Source organism: Podarcis erhardii (assembly GCF_964252035.2).
Source record: "Podarcis erhardii genome assembly, chromosome: 5".
NCBI classification, from domain to species: Eukaryota; Metazoa; Chordata; class Lepidosauria; order Squamata; family Lacertidae; genus Podarcis; species Podarcis erhardii.
The window spans coordinates 92,794,232-92,812,268 of NC_138509.1; the positions used below are offsets into that span (position 1 = coordinate 92,794,232).

Genomic DNA, 18,037 nt, shown 5'->3' on the forward strand with positions numbered 1-18,037 from the left:
TCACTGAGTATAAGGGAACATCAGGCAGGCACTAAGGCATTTTTGTTAAGGCAACCTTATCCAGAAACATAGATGTTGACATATTTGAATACGATTATTTTTTTTTCTAAAAAAAACCAAAAAACAGTAGAAAGATTAATTTTTTTCTAAACTTCATTATTATTATTTTATTAAAAAAAACATATTTTTACTGATAATTGTAATATTTCTTGTAAGCTCATTAGAGGTTCTAGTCCCATCAAGTGGGATATACATTTTGCTAAGTAATAAATCAAAACAAATAAACAACGGAAATAGGCAGTCTTGCATGGCGCTGGGATGAGTTTGACTTGCTCTTTGTGCTGAATCCAAAACTATGGCTTTTTGAGAGCCCCCTAGAAACCTAAGAGGGGAACAAGATCTATTGGAATGTTGTACTGCTATAATCCTTTCCATCTCATGAATCTCATATATCCATATATTTGTGGGAGGAGAGTTATTGTTTTGTTTTTATTATGCATTTTGTGTTTTTGTCTTGTATTCTTATGCTGTGAACCATCCTGAGATCTTCAGATAAAAGGCGGTATACAGATTTAATAAATATAATAATAATAATATATTACAAAGACGCCACCATCTTCAGTGACCTTCCTTCTAAGGAAGCCATGCCTGAGCTGTGGACTGGCATTTCTGAGTCTCCCACTGCTTGGAAATTGGGGTGCGCATAACAGAGACCTTTGGGGGCAGTTGCCTATTGGGCAGTGTGGCGCTGCAACAGGCTCACATGTCCAACGACCGAATTCCTCCCCAGCTTTGCGAAAGGTTCTGTGCTCACACAGCCTGGCTCTCGCTTATCTTGTTTTCTTTGAACCTTTGTATATTGGATTTGGCACCAGTGTCATTTTTCAGAAACTTACTTGCTTATTAGATTCACATGAGAGAAAAGCAGAAGCAGGTTTTGTTGCCAAATCAAACGCACAATCTTTGCTCTTTTGTATTTGGACCTTGTCACTCTCAGCTTGTGTGCACACACACAACCTACAAAAGGGATGCCCATTATTTTACAGGGTGGCCTCCATTGCTCATTCAAGGAAGAGAGTGGTTCGCAATTGCCTGCTGGTGCTTCAATTGGGGACCAGGGTTTTTGTGGTACCAACCCTGCCTGCCATCTTTAAATTGCAGAGTGGCTTGATCCGTTGGTCAGATGCTAGTCAAACAAAACCGTGAAGGGTGTTACCCTGGAGAACGCAAAACCTGCTTGGCATCTGTCTGTCTCGGGAGACAATGGAGAAGTGCTTCATTGTCAAACTGTTGGAAGGTTGCAGCATCTGCTGTAGCTGTAGAGACTAATATGGGAGAGACATGTTTTGTTGCAGCTGGGGCAGATGAAGGTCTGCTGCTGCAGATGCAACATGGCGTTTCTTCTCTCTGCACTCCTCCCAGCGACCATTCCTCCTCTGGTCACTGCCTTGGATACACAACCTGACTGCCTGTCTCCAGTGGCGTAGCATGGGTTGTCAGCACCCGGGGCAAGGCAAGTAATTTGCGCCCCCTAACCCGTGGATTTGCACCCCCTAACCCTAACCCCCAGATGTTGCGCCCGGTGCGGCCGGCCCCCCCTGCACCCCCCACGCTACGCCACTGCCTGTCTCCAGGCACTGCGGCCGCCACGGCAGGGTTGATGTTGCCAGCTTTCGTGCCATGTTTGCAGACATCTTTGTGGTGCCCAAAGCCAGCTCACTATAGAGCGTGTCCTTGCGGGGAAGCAAAACAGGGGAGGGGACAATAACCTCAACCCTCACTCATCACAGTCCAGCCAAATGCTCAGAGTTTCTTTACTCAGAGATCAGGGCTACAGGCATACACGGTATAAATGCTCTTTGACATCCTTGCCCAAAGTGCATCGTGAGCATGATTCCTCCCTGCCCCATGCACTGGGGAGAAGGGCATTCATTCCCCACAAAGACGACCCCTGAAAATAAGAAGCCCAAACTTACCCGCAAAAGGACCAGCCTCTTGGGACCCTTAAGCGACACGCCTGGGGACGCAGAGTGTGCTTTAAGGGAGCTTATTCTACCTGATCCTATCACTGCACTAAAAATAGCATTCAGGGGCCTTCTGAGTCGATGCACAAGAAGGAGGGCAGTAGCAGAGGCCCTGCATGATCTTCAGGAGTTTTATCAGCGTGCGGGAGATTACATGGGAGGCTGGCAAGGGTCAGGCTGTTCTTATTCCCTGTGGGTGGGGGAAGGAAAAGCCTACTGGGACTGTGCTCAAGTCAAGGGCCACAATTGCCTCCTTTTCTGTACCATTGCAGCCTGCAGAAACTGTGGACACCTGGCTTTGGGCATCAGAACAGAACAAAGCTGTCAGAAGTGCTAGGAGCTCACCTTACCCCTTCTGTGCTCTGTGAAGACTTTGCACCAGGAAAGCCGCCACAGAGGCACATGGGTTGATGCTCAGCAGGACACTGACTTGTTTCGTTTATTAAAGAAGGGGAAAAAAGATATAGCATACGTGTAATGAAGGCAGCCGTCTTGATCCCAGGTTGAGAAATGTAAACAGAAAATGAATGATTTATGCAGACATGGAGCCAGAGCAGAATAGCAAAAGAGGAACATTGGGTTCAAGCCGGTTGGAATAGCAGCTGTTGCCCAACTATCACAAAGGGTAGTTGTGTGGGTGTTGTGGGCCCACTGGAGGAATGAAGGTGCATGGCTGAAATAGCAGGTGTGTGTATAAAGGTAAAGGTTCCCCTGACCGTTAGGTCCAGTCACGGACAACTCTGGGGTTGCGGCGCTCATCTCGCTTTATTGGCGGAGGGAGCCGGCGTACAGCTTCCGGGTCATGTGGCCAGTATGACTAAGCCACTTCTGGCGAACAAGAGCAGCTCACGGAAACGCCGTTTACCTTCCTGTCGGAGCAGTACGTATTTATCTATTTGCACTTTGACGTGCTTTTGAACTCTAGGTTGGCAGGAGCTGGGACTGAGAAACGGGAGCTCACCCTGTCGCGGGGATTCGAACTGCCGACCTTCTGATCGGCAAGCCCTAGGCTCAGTGGTCTACACCACAGCGCCACCCATGTCCCTAGGTGTGTGTATAGTGAAATGCAAAAATGCATATATTAGGGTAAATTATATTGGGCATAAATATGAATATATTCATGAAATGGCCAATGAGTGCATAAGTGGTCAGATGACTGACAAGCTCTTCTGCAGTTTGTTTTAATGTTTTCCCAAATTGTTGTTTTTTTTAAAAAAAGAAGTGTCTTAAGCATACAAGTCCACTGGTAATCAGCCTTTTGCTGCTTTGCACTGACCTGTAATAGATTCCTTGGTGTGCCTAAAGACTGTTTTTGTATCTTGTTGCTGACAAAGTGGATCCACTGGGCAGAATCTGAAATGCACCCTTTTCCATTTCTCTCTCTCTCAGCGTGCCTGTTTTTAACAGAATCCCATGGCTCTTCTGCTGCTCCATATAAAGGTATTCATCCCTCCTAAATGTGCTATAGTCTCTGGTCAAACAGGGGTTGACCATGTTTCTAAACTCTGAAAATATTTATTTGATTGGATGGTATTGTAGGACAGAAATCAGGTATAGTGCTTGCGTAAAATGGGTGAAGTATTGCTCCACACACGGTTTCTGGCCTTGCTCACAATTCCATGGTAGAGGCCCTCCATAACCCCTCCAGGGGCTGCGAAAAAGTTCAGGCAGGAGAAAGGGAGGGAATGAGGCACAAATACCAGGGCCAGGGCCTTCTCAGTGATGGCTCCGACCTGGGGGAATGCTCTGTCCCATGAGACCAGGGCCCTGCAGGATTTAAATTCCTTCCACAGGGCCTGTAAGACAGAGCTATTCCGCCTGGCTTTCAATTTGAACTTTGCCTGATCTTTTATTCCCCTTCCTTCCCTCCCCCTCTCCTTTTTATGAAGATTACCCGCTCTGGGATCCCACAGCTAATTCTCCCCTGGCCTCCTTGCTGGCCCAAATAGGACTACTTTAGCCAGCTAGCCCTGGTGATCATCTAATGTTTATTGGATGGATTCCCCCCCCTAAATTGATTTTTGATTTTATTGTTATTCACGTTTTATACCTTATTTTATGCTTTTTATTGTAGCATCAATTAAGTGTTTTAAATTTGTTGTTAGCTGCCCTGAGTAGCTGGGGAGGCCCAGGCAGATGGGCGGGGTATAAATAATAAATTATTATTATTATTATTATTATTATTATTATTATTATTATTATTATTATAATTATAATAGCTGCCCTGAGCCTGGTTTTCTGAACCAGGAAGGGTGGGATATAAATAAAATTTTATTATTATTATTATTATTATTATTATTAATCCTCCAGCTGCTTTCCACGGGGGTCTGGGAAGTTCACTGTATCCCACAGTGTTGCACAATCCTGTGTCTGCCAATTTGGAAGGCAGAATGGCAGCAATTGGGGGGTGTGCCCCCACCATTACCATCATGATTTGTGGAAGGTTCCTCCTCAATCTGGACAATAGGCGTTAATCAAGAGGTGCTCCTGAAGCGTCATATGCAAATGTGTTGCAATCAATCAGCTGCCAAAAGAACAGGGACTGAAGGTATTTGAATGGTTTTCTGAAATTTGAGAATCCCTACCGCAGTTGTGAAAAGAAAGGGGGGAGCACAAGGTGCTTTTTTTGTGCTTTCTCATGGTTTTCTAATGGTCTTTTTTTGCCTCTTCTCCTCTATATAATGAAGAGACGTGTGTAGTTGCTACTCTGCTTGATGCTTTGAAAAAAAAGGGTGTGTGTGTGTTGATTTATGCTTTACAAGGAATTTAATAAGGTTTTGCTTTGCCCCCATCTGACATACGATGCAACTGGAGTGGGAAACCTGATTTTAAGGAATTGTGTTAATTAAAGTAATTTGGTTTGAAATAATTTGGAAAATTAATAAAAATGATTATTAAAAAAAGTATTGCTCCACACACACACACACCTTTTTGCTAGGCAATAAAATGGGAGATGATTTTTGGGCACAGGGCAAAACTCAGTGTGTGTGTGTGTGTGTGTGTGTGTGTGTGTCTGGCAACCATCAGAGCTGCTCCCATTAGCTGCAGGACACTCCCTTTTAAAAAATAAAATAAAATATAGAAGTGTCACTGTCACAAGAGGTTCTGGGTTCAAAACGAGAGAGGTTTCTGCCCTGTGATGGAAGGAACTCTTGGCCTCACCCCTGAAAGCTAAAGCTATGCTATATTATAACATGGTACCATTCTGGGCAAAGATGAAAACAAAAAAGGCCGACATGACCATTGGGACAAGCATGAATGGAAGCGCAGATGCTGACCCAATGAGTTTTTCTCTTCTATGCCCACTATATGAGTTTTACTCCCAGAGCCGATACGGACACTAGGTGGACTCAGGCTGCTGCTTCAGGTGGCAATGGGATTTCCCCCTTTCATCCTCAGCCACCTCCGCCAGGCTGAAGGTGAAATTTCTCCTGTGAGAATATGTTATGTACTAAGCTTGGATCCTAGAACAATAGGCAGGTAGGATCCTAGAATGCAACAACTGATTGGCCTGCGGGAAAAGACCAATCAGGCTCCAGGAGGGAAGCAGAATCAGCCAATCAGACAGGACTCATTGTGTAAAAAATGTATATAAAAGCTTGAGGTTTGGGGGGCAATTCAATCACTGTTTTACAAGCTGCAATAAAGAGCATGGAATCACTACAGGACTCCGAGTATATTTCAGAATATATGTCTAATCTCTCTCACTCTACATGACAGACACCTCCGGAATCTCCTGGTTTCCTCAGGCTAAACTGCCCCAAACACACACTTCACGGTTACCACCTGGACGCCTTGAGGTCTAGAGGCCTGCTTTGTTTCAAAGTGAAAATGAGAAAGGTCTGGTTTCCAAAACAGCCACTCAAGAGGCAGTAATGTCGCACCGCTCTTTTATTGAGTATTGTTAAGCTTCCTTGCAGCAGAGAAAACATCACTCTTCTCACATTCACAAGGACAAGGAGGTCAGGGATGGGCAGAGAAAAAAAAGGAAATACAGAAATCTCTGGCCACCATGTTGTTTAGATTCATGAAAATATCCCACCCCCCACAGGGACTAAAGAATGCACAGCTGAGCTGTGAACGTTTGGGGTTTTGTAAGTGTTGCTTTTGGGATGCTATAAGGCCCAAGATGGGCTCCCTATTCACTGTCAGTCATTCCTCCCCTCTGTGGACTTTGGTCCAAACAGCATGGGGATACTATAAGAGGGAGCTCATTTGGCAAAGCACTCGTGCAAATCACTAACATTAGTACCACAAAGATTCCTCTGGTGCCCTTTGTGTCAATTCACTGCACAACCAGTTGGATTTTTTTTTTTTAATTACCTTTTGTGGTGAGAGATTATAATGACCATCTTTTTCTCCTCCTCCCTTCCCTTCCTCGTCCAAAACTGCTCCTCTCATGCTGTGAGGATGCAGTACCACATGTTGAATAGCTTTTGGGGCTTCTACAGTACCCAAACTTTAGGCCTTCTTGGGCTCTGGGGGCAATTTTATCACAGGCCTTTGGGGCAGCTCGACGCCAGGGATAGTTATTGTGCTGTCTCCTGGACACGTAGCTGAGTTTGAAAACCCAACAGGGAATGCAAAGATGTTTGGCTTAGCCAGTGGTTTGCCCGGAGCACCATATATATCAGGGCGGTTGACTTGAGGGGTTCCTGTTGGGCTCTCTGCCCCGGGGGGAACGGGTTCCCCATCTAATTGTTCAGGTTGAATTTCTGGCAGGGAATGTAGAGATACATGTTCGTTTGAAGGAGGGAGAACAACCACACGGCCCGCTGTTTCTGGCTGGCCTGGTGGACTCTGGTGCTCATGCGAGTGGTTCCCGTGATGTTTGTGGTGGTGGCGGCGATTGCCGTGGCCGTGGCTGTGGCCGTGACCATGACTGTGACCGTGACCATGATCGTGGCCATGGCCGTGTCCGTGCCCTTTCTGGTGATGGAGTTCTTCACTGCTTTTGTGATCTTTGCGGTGTCCTTGCTGCCCAGGTTTAGGTCCAGGTTGTGGATTCTGATCATCCGTGTCGAGTGGCTAATAGGGAAAAAAATATTAGAATTGTTCATTCTGAATCACTTTGCAATTTCCCCCCCATCTTTATATATGTATGCATTTATTGGGACTTATCTTCCACCCAAAGCGGGTGGCGCTGTGGTCTAAACCACTGAGCCTCTTGGGCTTGCCGATCGGAAGGTCGGCCGTTCGAATCCGCACAACGGGGTGAGCTCCCGTTGCTCTGTCCCAGCTCCTGCCAACCTAGCAGTTTGAAAGCACACCAGTGCAAGTAGATAAATAGGTACTGCTGTAGCAGGAAGGTAAACAGCGTTTCTGTGCACTGTTCTGGTTTCCGTCACGGTGTTCCGTTGCACCAGAAGCGGTTTGGACATGCTGGCCACACGACCCGGAAAGCTGTCTTGGTTCTACTGGTTGGCGACCAAGGCAGTGGGAAATTCGTGGAACATCCTCACCTGAGAGCCTTCCCTGGCACCAGAGCTGATATTTTTTCAGCACCAGGTGAAAAATACCATTTTGTTCTCCTGGAGGTTTTAAGCTCTGAGCTTTAACACATTCAATCTGGTGTTTTCAAAATATATTCTTATTGGGGTTTCTGTTGTTGGCTGATTCTGCCCAGTTTCATTTAGCAGGCGACTAAAAATTAGGAGGCTCTTTCTGACAGGAAGAGATGTTTGACAGTGGAATGGGCTACCTCAGAAGGTGATGGACTCTCCTTCGCTGAAGGATTGTAAACAGACATTGGGTGGCCATGTGTCAGGGATTCCTTCGCTGTGATTCCTGCATTGCAGGGAGTTGATGACGCTTTAGGCCCCCTCCAGCTCTACGAACCCATGATATAAATGCCTTGCATATGCTCATTTACTGTGGGTTATTACTGCCAGAAAATAATGCGGCAGCTAGACTGGTGACTGGGAGTGGCTGGCAAGACCACATAACACCAGTTCTGAAGGACCTACATTGGCTCCCAGTACATTTCCGAGCACAATTCATAGTGTTGTTGCTGAACTTTAAAGCCCTAAATGGCCTCGGCCCAGTATACCTGAAGAAGTGTGTCCACCCCCATCATTCTGCCCAGACACTGAGATCCAGCACCGAGGACCTTCTGGCGGTTCCCTCACTGCGAGATGTGAAGTTACAGGGAAAGAGGCAGAGGGCCTTCTCGGTAGTGGCGCCCGCCTTGTGGAACACCCTCCCAGCAGATGTCAAAGAAATAAACAACTACCTGACTTTTAGAAGACATCTGAAGGCAGCCCTGTTCAGGGAATTTTTCAAAGTTTGATGTTTTATCCTGTTTTTAATACTCTGTTGGGAGCTGCCCAGTGTGGCTGGGGAAACCCAGCCAGATTGGTGGGGTATAAATAATAAATTATTATTATTATATGCCCGACTGAGCCACATACCTTTGGGGGGTAGAGTTCACACTGCGCACTGACATACTTCTGATGATCTACCTGGCTGTTTACCACGGAACCTCTGCACAGGCCTGTCTCCTACGAAATAAACCAGATCCCTCCATCAGGAAAGCACGAGCGATAAAAAAACCAAGCCTGCCTAGACTTTAGGTTCTAATAACTAAAGCGGTCGTGGGGAACCTTTCCGTCCTTGGAGCGAATGTGATGGAGCTGGGATGGCCACAGGGCAACAATGTACTTCCAAACACAATATTTTTCTCTGGCTCCCGCAGGTTCCCATTCCCACACCTCTACTGAAATTAGGCTTGGCAGAAGCCTCCTTTAGCCAATGAAAGCCTAACTTGGGTGTGGGATGCAACTTGGGGGGTGAGGGAGGAGGTTGCAGCTGGGGTGTGGGGAGCTGTGGCAGGTTGCAAATGGGTCCATATGCCCAAAAAAGGTTGGCGACGCGTGTCTCAGTTGCGCATTCACCAGAGATTGAGGGACAGGGAGGGATAGTGGCAACCACGTGCACAAGTCCAACTGTGTAATAATAATAATAATGATGTGCATACCGCCCTATACCCACAGTAGAAAGCCTGGAGGCTTAGGCAAACACCCAAAAGGGACGTGGGTGGCGCTATGGTCTAAACCACTGAGCCTAGGGCTTGCCGATCAGAAGGTCAGCGGTTCGAATCCCCGTGACGGGGTGAGCTCCCGTTGCTCGGTCCCTGCTCCTGCCAACCTAGCAGTTCAAAAGCACATCAAAGTGCAAGTAGATAAATAGGTACCGCTCCGGCGGGAAGGTAAAAGGAGGTTCCATGCGCTGCTCTGGTTCGCCAGAAGCGGCTTAGTCATGCTGGCCACATGATCCAGAAGCTGTATGCCGGCTCCCTCGGCCAATAAAGTGAGATGAGCGCCGCAACCCCAGAGTCGGTCATGACTGGACCTAATGGTCAGGGGTCCCTTTAGGCAAACATCCAGGGCATGAATGGGGAGTCTGGAGTTGTCAAGGACAGTTCTTCTTATGCTCTCTACTCATATCTTTGGAGAAGAAGGGGGTGGTGGTGCAAAAATGTTCTGCTTCTGGGTTTGCCAAACTTGAGTCTCCAGCTGTATTTGGACTGCAACTCCCATCATCCCTAGCTAACGGATGTCCCTTTCAACATCTATATGCAGCCGCTGGGAGAGATCATCAGGAGGTTTGGGCCGGGTGTTCATCAGTATGCGGATGATACCCAGCTCTACCTCTCTTTCAAATCAGAACCAGTGAAGGCGGTGAAGGTCCTGTGTGAGTGCCTGGAGGCAGTTGGAGGTTGGATGGAGGCTAACAGATTGAGGTTGAATCCTGACAAGACAGAAGTACTGTTCTTGGGGGACAGGAGGCGGGCAGGTGTGGAGGATTCCCTGGTCCTGAATGGGGTAACTGTGCCCCTGAAGGACCAGGTGCACAGCCTGGGAGTCATTTTGGACCCACAGCTGTCCATGGAGGCACAGGTCAATTCTGTGTCCAGGGCAGCTGTTTACCAGCTCCATCTGGTATGCAGGCTGAGACCCTATCTGCCTGCGGACTGCCTCGCCAGAGTGGTACATGCTCTGGTTATCTCCCGCTTGGACTACTACAATGCGCTCTACGTGGGGCTACCTTTGAAGGTGACCCGGAAACTACAACTAATCCAGAACGTGGCAGCTAGACTGGTGACTGGGAGCGGCCGTCAAGACCACATAACACCGGTCTTAAAAGACCTACATTGGCTCCCAGTACGTTTCCGAGCACAATTCAAAGTATTGGTGCTGACCTTTAAAGCCCTAAACGGCCTCTGTCCTGTATACCTGAAGGAGCGTCTCCACCCCCATCGTTCTACCCGGACACTGAGGTCCAGCTCCGAGGGCCTTCTGGCGGTTCCCTCACTGCGAGAAGCCAAGTTACAGGGAACCAGGCAGAGGGCCTTCTCAGTAGTGGCGCCCTCCCTGTGGAACGCCCTCCCACCAGATGTCAAAGAGAACAACAACTACGAGACTTTTAGAAGACATCTGAAGGCAGCCCTGTTCAGGGAAGCTTTTAATGTTTGATGTATTAGAGTATTTTAATATTTTTTTTGGAAGCTGCCCAGAGTGGCTGGGGAAACCCAGCCAGATGGGCGGGGTACCAAAAAAAAAAAAAATAAAAAAAAATTCAGCACCAAGTGAAGGAATACTCACGGCCGTTTCACGTGGGAGGAGTTCGCAATTGGAGATGTCGGGGACACCCTTGCCTTTGGTGCAAGATGTCTCCTGGATCGTATATTCTACTGAGTTCGAAGGCCCAATAACCCACTGTGCAAAAGGGCAGAGGCAACGGGTTAGAGCAGTCTGTGTCGTCTGGATGAAGTGCAAGCAAGATAGAAGGCAGCAGTCCTCTTACATTCCTGTTGGCCCTCCGCCTCGCTCCCCAGCAACTGGTGCAATTAATAATAATAATAATAATAATAATAATAATAATAATAATAATTTTTATTTATTTATACCTTGCCCTCCCCAGCCAGGGCCGGGCTCACGGCAGCTAACACCAAATATGAATTACAATAAAATTACAATAAAATGTAATAAAACAACAACAACAACAAAAAACAAACAAACAGTTAATTAAAATACAGCTTAAAATGCAGCCTCATTTTAGTAGTAGCCCATAAATCAAGGCCATAAAGGGAGGAAACATCAGATATTCACCCGAGCCAGGTATCCATGCTGGTCCTACATGGGCCAGCAAAAAAGCCAAGGGAAAATTTATATATCAAATCCCATATAAGGGGTCAGAGTGAGTCTAAGCCAAAGGCCAGGCGGAACAGCTTCATCTGGCAGGCCCTGCAGAAAGATGTCAAATCCCACAGGGCCCCAGTCTCTTGTGACAGAGCATTCCACCAAGTCGGGGCCAGGGCTGAAAAGGCCCTGGCCCTAGTTGAAACCAATCTAACCTCCTTGAGGTTTGGGACCTCCAAAGTGTTGTTATTTATGGACCTTAAGGTCCTCTGCGGGGCACACCAGGAGAGTGCTATTTTTATATCCAATTTTTTCTCCAAGGAGCTGAAGCTTCTTCTCCTCTTCATTTTAACCTTACGACAACCCTGTGAGGTAGGTTAGACTGAGAGAAGGTGACCCTGTGAGCTTCGTGGATGAGTGGGGCTTTGAACCCTGGTCTCCTAAGTCCTAACCATGCCATCATGCTGGTATTAGAAAGTATTGTGCCCCCAAACATGGAATTTCCAGTTATTCGTGGGTTATAGATAGCAAGAAGGCCTCTAGGCAACGAAATCAACTATCCTGTGACGAATGGGGGCGTGCGTGATGGAGAAAACTTCCCCTCTAAATGGCAACGCTGCAGTCTTCCAGGTATTTGTTAGACTCCAACTCCCATCAGCCAGAGTCAGCATGGCCAAGGATCAGGGATTATGGGAGTTGTGGTCCAGCGAGATCCAGAAGGCCACAGGTTCCCTGTTCCTGCTTTCAAGGATGTCCAGTTGCAAACTTACCTGTGACCGTGCCTTGGTGACGTTGAGGAGGGCAAAATAATGAGCATGGTTGTTTTCTAAGTTGAATTTGTCAAGGCTCTCTGCCGCCGCCTCCTGGAACCTGGCTTCAGTTGGGTCCCCGGGAACTGGGCAGTCAGGACAAACTTTTGCGATAGCCCTTGATGAAACTATTTAGAAAACAAACAAGCATAGCTGGACTTGCACAGCTAAATGTTCCTTTACACAGGACAGTAAATTAGTGGGCAAGCAGAAGTCGCAAAAGGCCTTTGCTTCTTAATCTTGTTAAATAAAGTCACATCTTTGGTTTGCTCGTGGACCTTCAGTTTTATCGAGCATCCTTTCTGGTTTGTTACTTCCTATGTGTTACAATGGGGACGCGGGTGGCACTGTGGGTTAAACCACAGAACCTAGGATTTGCCAATCAGAAGGTTGGCGGTTTGAATCCCCGCGACGGGGTGAGCTCCCGTTGCTCGGTCCCTGCTTCTGCCAACCTAGTAGTTCGAAAGCATGTCAGAGTGCAAGTAGATAAATAGGTACCACTCTGGCGGGAAGGTAAACGGCGTTTCCATGCGCTGCTCTGGTTCGCCAGAAGCGGCTTAGTCATGCTGGCCACATGACCCGGAAGCTGTGTGTCGGCTCCCTCGGCCAATAAAGCGAGATGAGTGCCGCAACCCCAGAGTCGGTCACGGCTGGACCTAATGGTCAGGGGTCCCTTTACCTTTACCTTATGAATTTCCTTACAAACGTTAATTCAAGCAAATGTATAGAAATACATACGTGGGCGTAAAACGCAGTCGTAGGAACACAGCTGAGAAACGTTCCCGTGGTTATCAGCGTAAACTGTTACTTTGCACTGCCCATAGACCTGGAGCAACAGAAAGGTAAGTGATGTTTGTAGAACTGATTTGTTTTGCCAAACCAGAAACCTTCACCTTTTGCAGACCAAGGAGCCAGCTTAGCCCCCAACTTGCAATGCAGAATCACTCCCCCCTTGCAAAATCTGATATTACTTTTATAATATATTATTATAATATTCTTATTTTTAATCTGAGTATCTGAAGAAGTGTGCATGCACATGAAAGCTTATACCTAGAACAAACTTAGTTGGTCTCAAAGGTGCTACTGGACATTTTTAAATTTTTTTTGTTTTGTTTATTTGGACTGATATTATTTGTTATTACTTCTCTCTAGCTCTCCATGCATGCAAGTTTTTGTTTTTTTGTTTGTGTTTTGCAGTTTCCACTCAGTTTCACTGGCCTCAAAATGACAGTCTGTATTCCCTCCCCAATTTAGTCTGGATTTGCCCTTTCCCAGAAGTCACCAGTAAATTAAAACAACAACACTTCTGTGGCCAATGACCAATATATGATATTTCAGTGGCCTGTTTGCAAATTAAGCCCTCGCCTGGCAGTACTCTCTGGGCAGAATGATATATTACACCTCCCTCCCCAATGGGGCTACTCCAAAAACAGCAGAATCCTGCCCCCTTCCCACAGTCCCATATCATCTCACCACACTCTATACTGCCACTGACATCTGCTTCCCTCACTAGAATTTTCTGTGTACTTGGTGAAGGCTTTGGGGGAGAGAAAGGGAACCGTGCAGACATGTGCAGGTGATGTGAACCCCTTAACCTTTCTCGTGAAGCAATTCAAATCTGAAATACACTATAGATCTTTTCGGGTTGCACCTGGAGACATCACCAGAGCCTGACTTCGCAAAGCTCTTCCAGATAATTGTACAAGGTCATTTTCTTTTTAAAACCAGACTTGTTGCTAGGGCATAGGTTTTCAACCTTTTTTGAGCCCATGGCTCCCTTGACCAACTACGTACATTCTTTCTACGGCACCCTGTGCGGCTCAGGACCCCAGTTATTTCACTCCTTGCCTGCAGAGCTGGCAGCCCCTCACCCCTTTTTTGAACTCGCTTGCTTGTGGAGGGTTCCCGCAGCCTCCTCTCTTCTCCTTTCCCCTTTGGAGTCCTCTGAGCAGCAGCCGCCACTGCCCCAAAGAGAGGCCTGGAAAGAGGATGCCCCCAGCATTAGCAACCTGACAGAGACTGGCCAAAGGTGATTGTGAGGCCAGAACCTTACTCCGAGGCCACATCAACTCCTGGAAACCAGAACCTCCTGGCCAGCCCCAGAGGCACCATTCTCTTGTGGAGCTTGTAGCCAGGGCTGCAGCAACAAACAGCTGTGCAAGCCTTTGGGAGGCAGAGACACAAGAATTCATCAGAGGAGGGAGGGAAGGAAAGAAGGACAGAGGCCAGTGTTGCCCGTGGCACCCATGACCATCAATCCAGGCACCCCAGGGTGCCACGGCACACTGGATGAAAACCGCTGCTCTAGGGTGACAGCGAAATTTCATCCACTTTAATTGCACACAGGGTGGTGCTGTGGGTTAAACCACAGAGCCTAGGGCTTGCCGATCAGAAGGTCGGCGGTTCGAATCCCCACAACAGAGTGAGCTCCTGTTGCTCGGTCCCTGCTCCTGCCAACCTAGCAGTTCAAAAGCACGTCAAAGTGCAAGTAGATAAATAGGTACCACTCTGGCGGGAAGGTAAACGGCGTTTCCGTGTGCTGTTCTGGTTCACCAGAAGCGGCTTAGTTATGCTGGCCACATGACTCAGAAGCTGTATGCCGGCTCCTTCGGCCAGTAAAGCGAGAGGAGCACACAATTCCAGAGTAATCTGCAACTGGACCTAATGGTCAGGGGTCCCTTTACCTTTACCTTTTTAAGTCTCCTAGTATGCACTTGAATTCCTCCCACCAAATAGTGGCCGTCTGGAGGCATTCCTAGCTTAAAAACAAAACTTAGCGTGTTCAGTCCTTTTCTGAACTTGGCAGATCAAATACTTACTGTCTCATGGGCGCTTCTGAAACTGCAATCCTTTGCCTGTTTTCCGCTGAGAACGTGGCACACGGTTTCCAGCACATCCAAGGTGAGAAAATACTTAGAGACTTCAGGCTCCTATAGAAGACGAAAGACGATAAGAAGACGAAACCCTTTGCAGCACAAGACAGAGCAGAATTTGAAAAGGCAAGCCTGGCTGGCTGCCTTTCACACAAAACAATTTCTGCAGAACTAAGTAAATTTAACATTGATGTCAACAAAGTTATTCCATGTCAGTTTTGACTACAGCCTTAGACTTTCGTTCTCCTGGGATTTCAAGGATCACAAAGATCCAAAATGCCTCCTTTTGCAACCATTTATTCAAACAGCTGCTTCTTTTGCAACCACTTATTCGAAACCTTTAAAGAAAAGGGTCTCACAACTAAACTAGAAAGTCCCACCCCCCCAATAAATAATGGCTCTTAGAGTTATGTTTTGGTGGTCTAAAAATGCATGCAGCCTGGTCCTCCTTTCTGAGAGCATATGCTAATCCCTGTGCTGGTGGTCAACAAAGAAGGTTTAAAGACTCTCTCAAGGCAAACTTTTAAAGATGTAGTATAAATACCAACAACTGGGAAACACTGGCCTGCGAGTGCTGCAATTGGAGAGCAGCCTTTACCAAAGGTGTAAAGGCTTTGAAGACGCTCAAACTCAGGACGAAAGGGAGAAACGTGCTAAGAGGAAGGCATGCTTGGCAAACCCTCACCATGATCAGTTCCCGCCCGGAAACCAATGTCCTCACTGTGGAAGGATGTGTGGATCCAGAATTGGCCTCCACAGTCACTTACAGACCCACTGTTAAAACTGTGTTTATGGAAGACAAATCTTACTTGGCTACAAGCGATCGCCAAAGAAGAAGATATGATAATAGCACCCAGGACTATTGCATCCGCCCCAACATTTGCTTATTCCTCTGCCTCAGTTTCTCCTCTTTTAAAATGGAGCAATTCTCAGCTAGAATTCAGTAAATATTATACAGGCTGCAGCTTTCATTCTGTACAACTGAAGCCACGGGGAGGCCAGAGCTGGAAGATGCAGGCAGATCTGGGATGGGCTGGAGCAGAAGTTTTGAAGCAGAGGTTGGTTGGCCATCTGTCTAGCTGAGATTCCTGTATTCTAGGGGCTTGGACTAGATGACCATTGGGATCACTTCCAGCTCTGCAATTCTACAATTCCAACATCAGGAGGGCAACATGTTAGCTACTCCAGGTTTGGAGTGACCACTCAATAGATAGGACAATGGCTCCCCCTTATCTCCCCCTCTTTTATCTGATGTTTTGGAAGGTGGTTGTCCCTGACTGCAGTGTAGAGAGCAAAGTCAGAACCAGGGTAGCTGCTTACCTGCGGAAGTTGCCGGGCATCAAAGATTCGCTGAAGACCAAGCACATACCCCTTTTTTTCATGGGAATTGATCCAGTCTAGGGCCTGAGCTGCAGCTGCTTTGACTACAGAATTACTGCACCCTGGGGAGAGCAATCCTGTCAGTGGTGGTCTTGGTAGCTGTCCTGGACGAGGTGGAAGACCAGCTAAGGAACACAATACCTGTATCCCGACCAGGAAGGAAATTAAAAGGGCCATTTTGAAAAGGCCTGGGTACCAGGGAGGGAGATTCTGCAGCCCCTCTGGAAGAGCAGGCTTTGCACCACACTCAGGTTTCTTTATATACTTTTGAGGTAAGTCACTAATATTTGCTCTTCTTCCTCACCGTGGCCAACACCTTTGAACCTGGACATGCAAACTGCAAACAGTGAGTCAATGATTAGAAGGTTGTGTTCACAGGCTGAAAATGTGATTTTTCTAACCAACTCTGGACCCATGTCCTTGGCTTCAGATTGAAGTCCGCAGAAAACATCTAGCAATAATGGTGCCAAACTAACCACTTGTTATATAAATTCTGGGCAGGGGCCGGATACAAGGAGATCTATGGTGAAATCCTTCGCAGGTTTACCGAGAAGCAAGTCACACTGTTTCTGATGAGGATGTTCTGTTACACACCAGAGGCAAGTGTGTTTAGGAGCGCGGCCTGGAAGCGAACTTATTACCTAACCAATGCACACTTTACAAGTGTTGGTGCTGACCTTTAAAGCCCTAAACAGCCTTGGCCAAGTATACCTGAGGGAGTGTCTCCACCCCTATCGTTCACTGAGGTCCAGCGCCGAGGGCTTTCTGAAGGTTTTCTCAGTGCGAGAAGTGAGGTAACAGGGAATCAGGCAGAGGGCCTTTTCGGTAGTGGCGCCCTCCCTCCTATGAAATGTCAAGGAAATAAACAACTTTCTGACTTTTAGAAGACATCTGAAAGCAGCCCTTTTTAATTTTTAATGTTTGATTGTTTTATCATGTTTTTAATATTCTTTTGGGAGCCGCCCACAGTGGCTGAGAAATCCAGTCAGCTGGGCGGGGTATGAAGAAGAAGAAGAAGAAGAAGAAAAAGAAGAATCATCTCAGTGGGAGATTGTGGCGAGAATGGGAGGAAAACACCGTTTGCCACCCCTAAAAGTCATGTTAGCTTATCACTGCCAGACTATCTAGAACCACAGAACTGTGTAGTTAGAAGGGACCATGGGAGTCATCTCTGATATGTGGGTGTCATGATCTGGGACCCAGGTAGATGGGACCCAGGTAGATGTCATGGGACCCAGGTAGATGTCGTGGCCCAGGAAGTATGCCAGAACCAAGCACGCCAATGCTCTCTGTCTTTTGCTGAGACTGCACCCACCATGGGCCTCTCACATCACCTTATCAGGTCAGTAAAACATGTCAAGAGCTCGCTGGCCTTCTGCAGAAGACTGGGGGCTGGCATCGATGCCAGGAGAACCATAAATTCTCCTGACCCATGCAAGTCTTCATGTAGCAGATAGCAGAAAAAGGCACATTTTGTGTGACCGTTGCTTAAAGATACCCATTGCCATAGCAATTAGGAGCAGGCTGTTCTGACCGGTGAAATTTGTTTTAAGCGTTCACAAGCTGTCCATGCATTCTGTTATCCAATCATATTGCTGAAAAGGATCATGCACGAGGTGATCCCGCATGCAATTGTTATAAAAGTGTCTTCAATTTTGTATTCGGGGTCCAGAATTTGGAGAATTCCTCTGGATCACTTATTCTCGCTGTGGCCCGCAATAAATACGAACTCTTTCCACGATGCTGCTGCCTTTATTTGGCTAAAGAGGACCAGCGTACTTCCAGACCCCCCTTTGTAGAGTAACAGTCTA

General features: G+C 47.1%; 1 protein-coding gene across 1 annotated transcript; it reads right to left on the reverse strand.

The window, feature by feature from the left end:
- Positions 1 to 5,900: 5,900 nt before the first annotated feature.
- FETUB (fetuin B) lies at positions 5,901 to 16,466 on the reverse strand. Its single transcript, XM_081862663.1, has 7 exons — positions 16,167 to 16,466; positions 14,793 to 14,903; positions 12,712 to 12,799; positions 11,935 to 12,101; positions 10,628 to 10,741; positions 8,435 to 8,524; positions 5,901 to 7,052 (listed from the first exon to the last, which is right to left on the reverse strand). Exons 1-7 carry the CDS (start codon positions 16,401 to 16,403, stop codon positions 6,486 to 6,488), a joined length of 1,374 nt encoding a protein of 457 aa, XP_081718789.1. The 5' UTR covers positions 16,404 to 16,466; the 3' UTR covers positions 5,901 to 6,485.
- Positions 16,467 to 18,037: the final 1,571 nt, after the last annotated feature.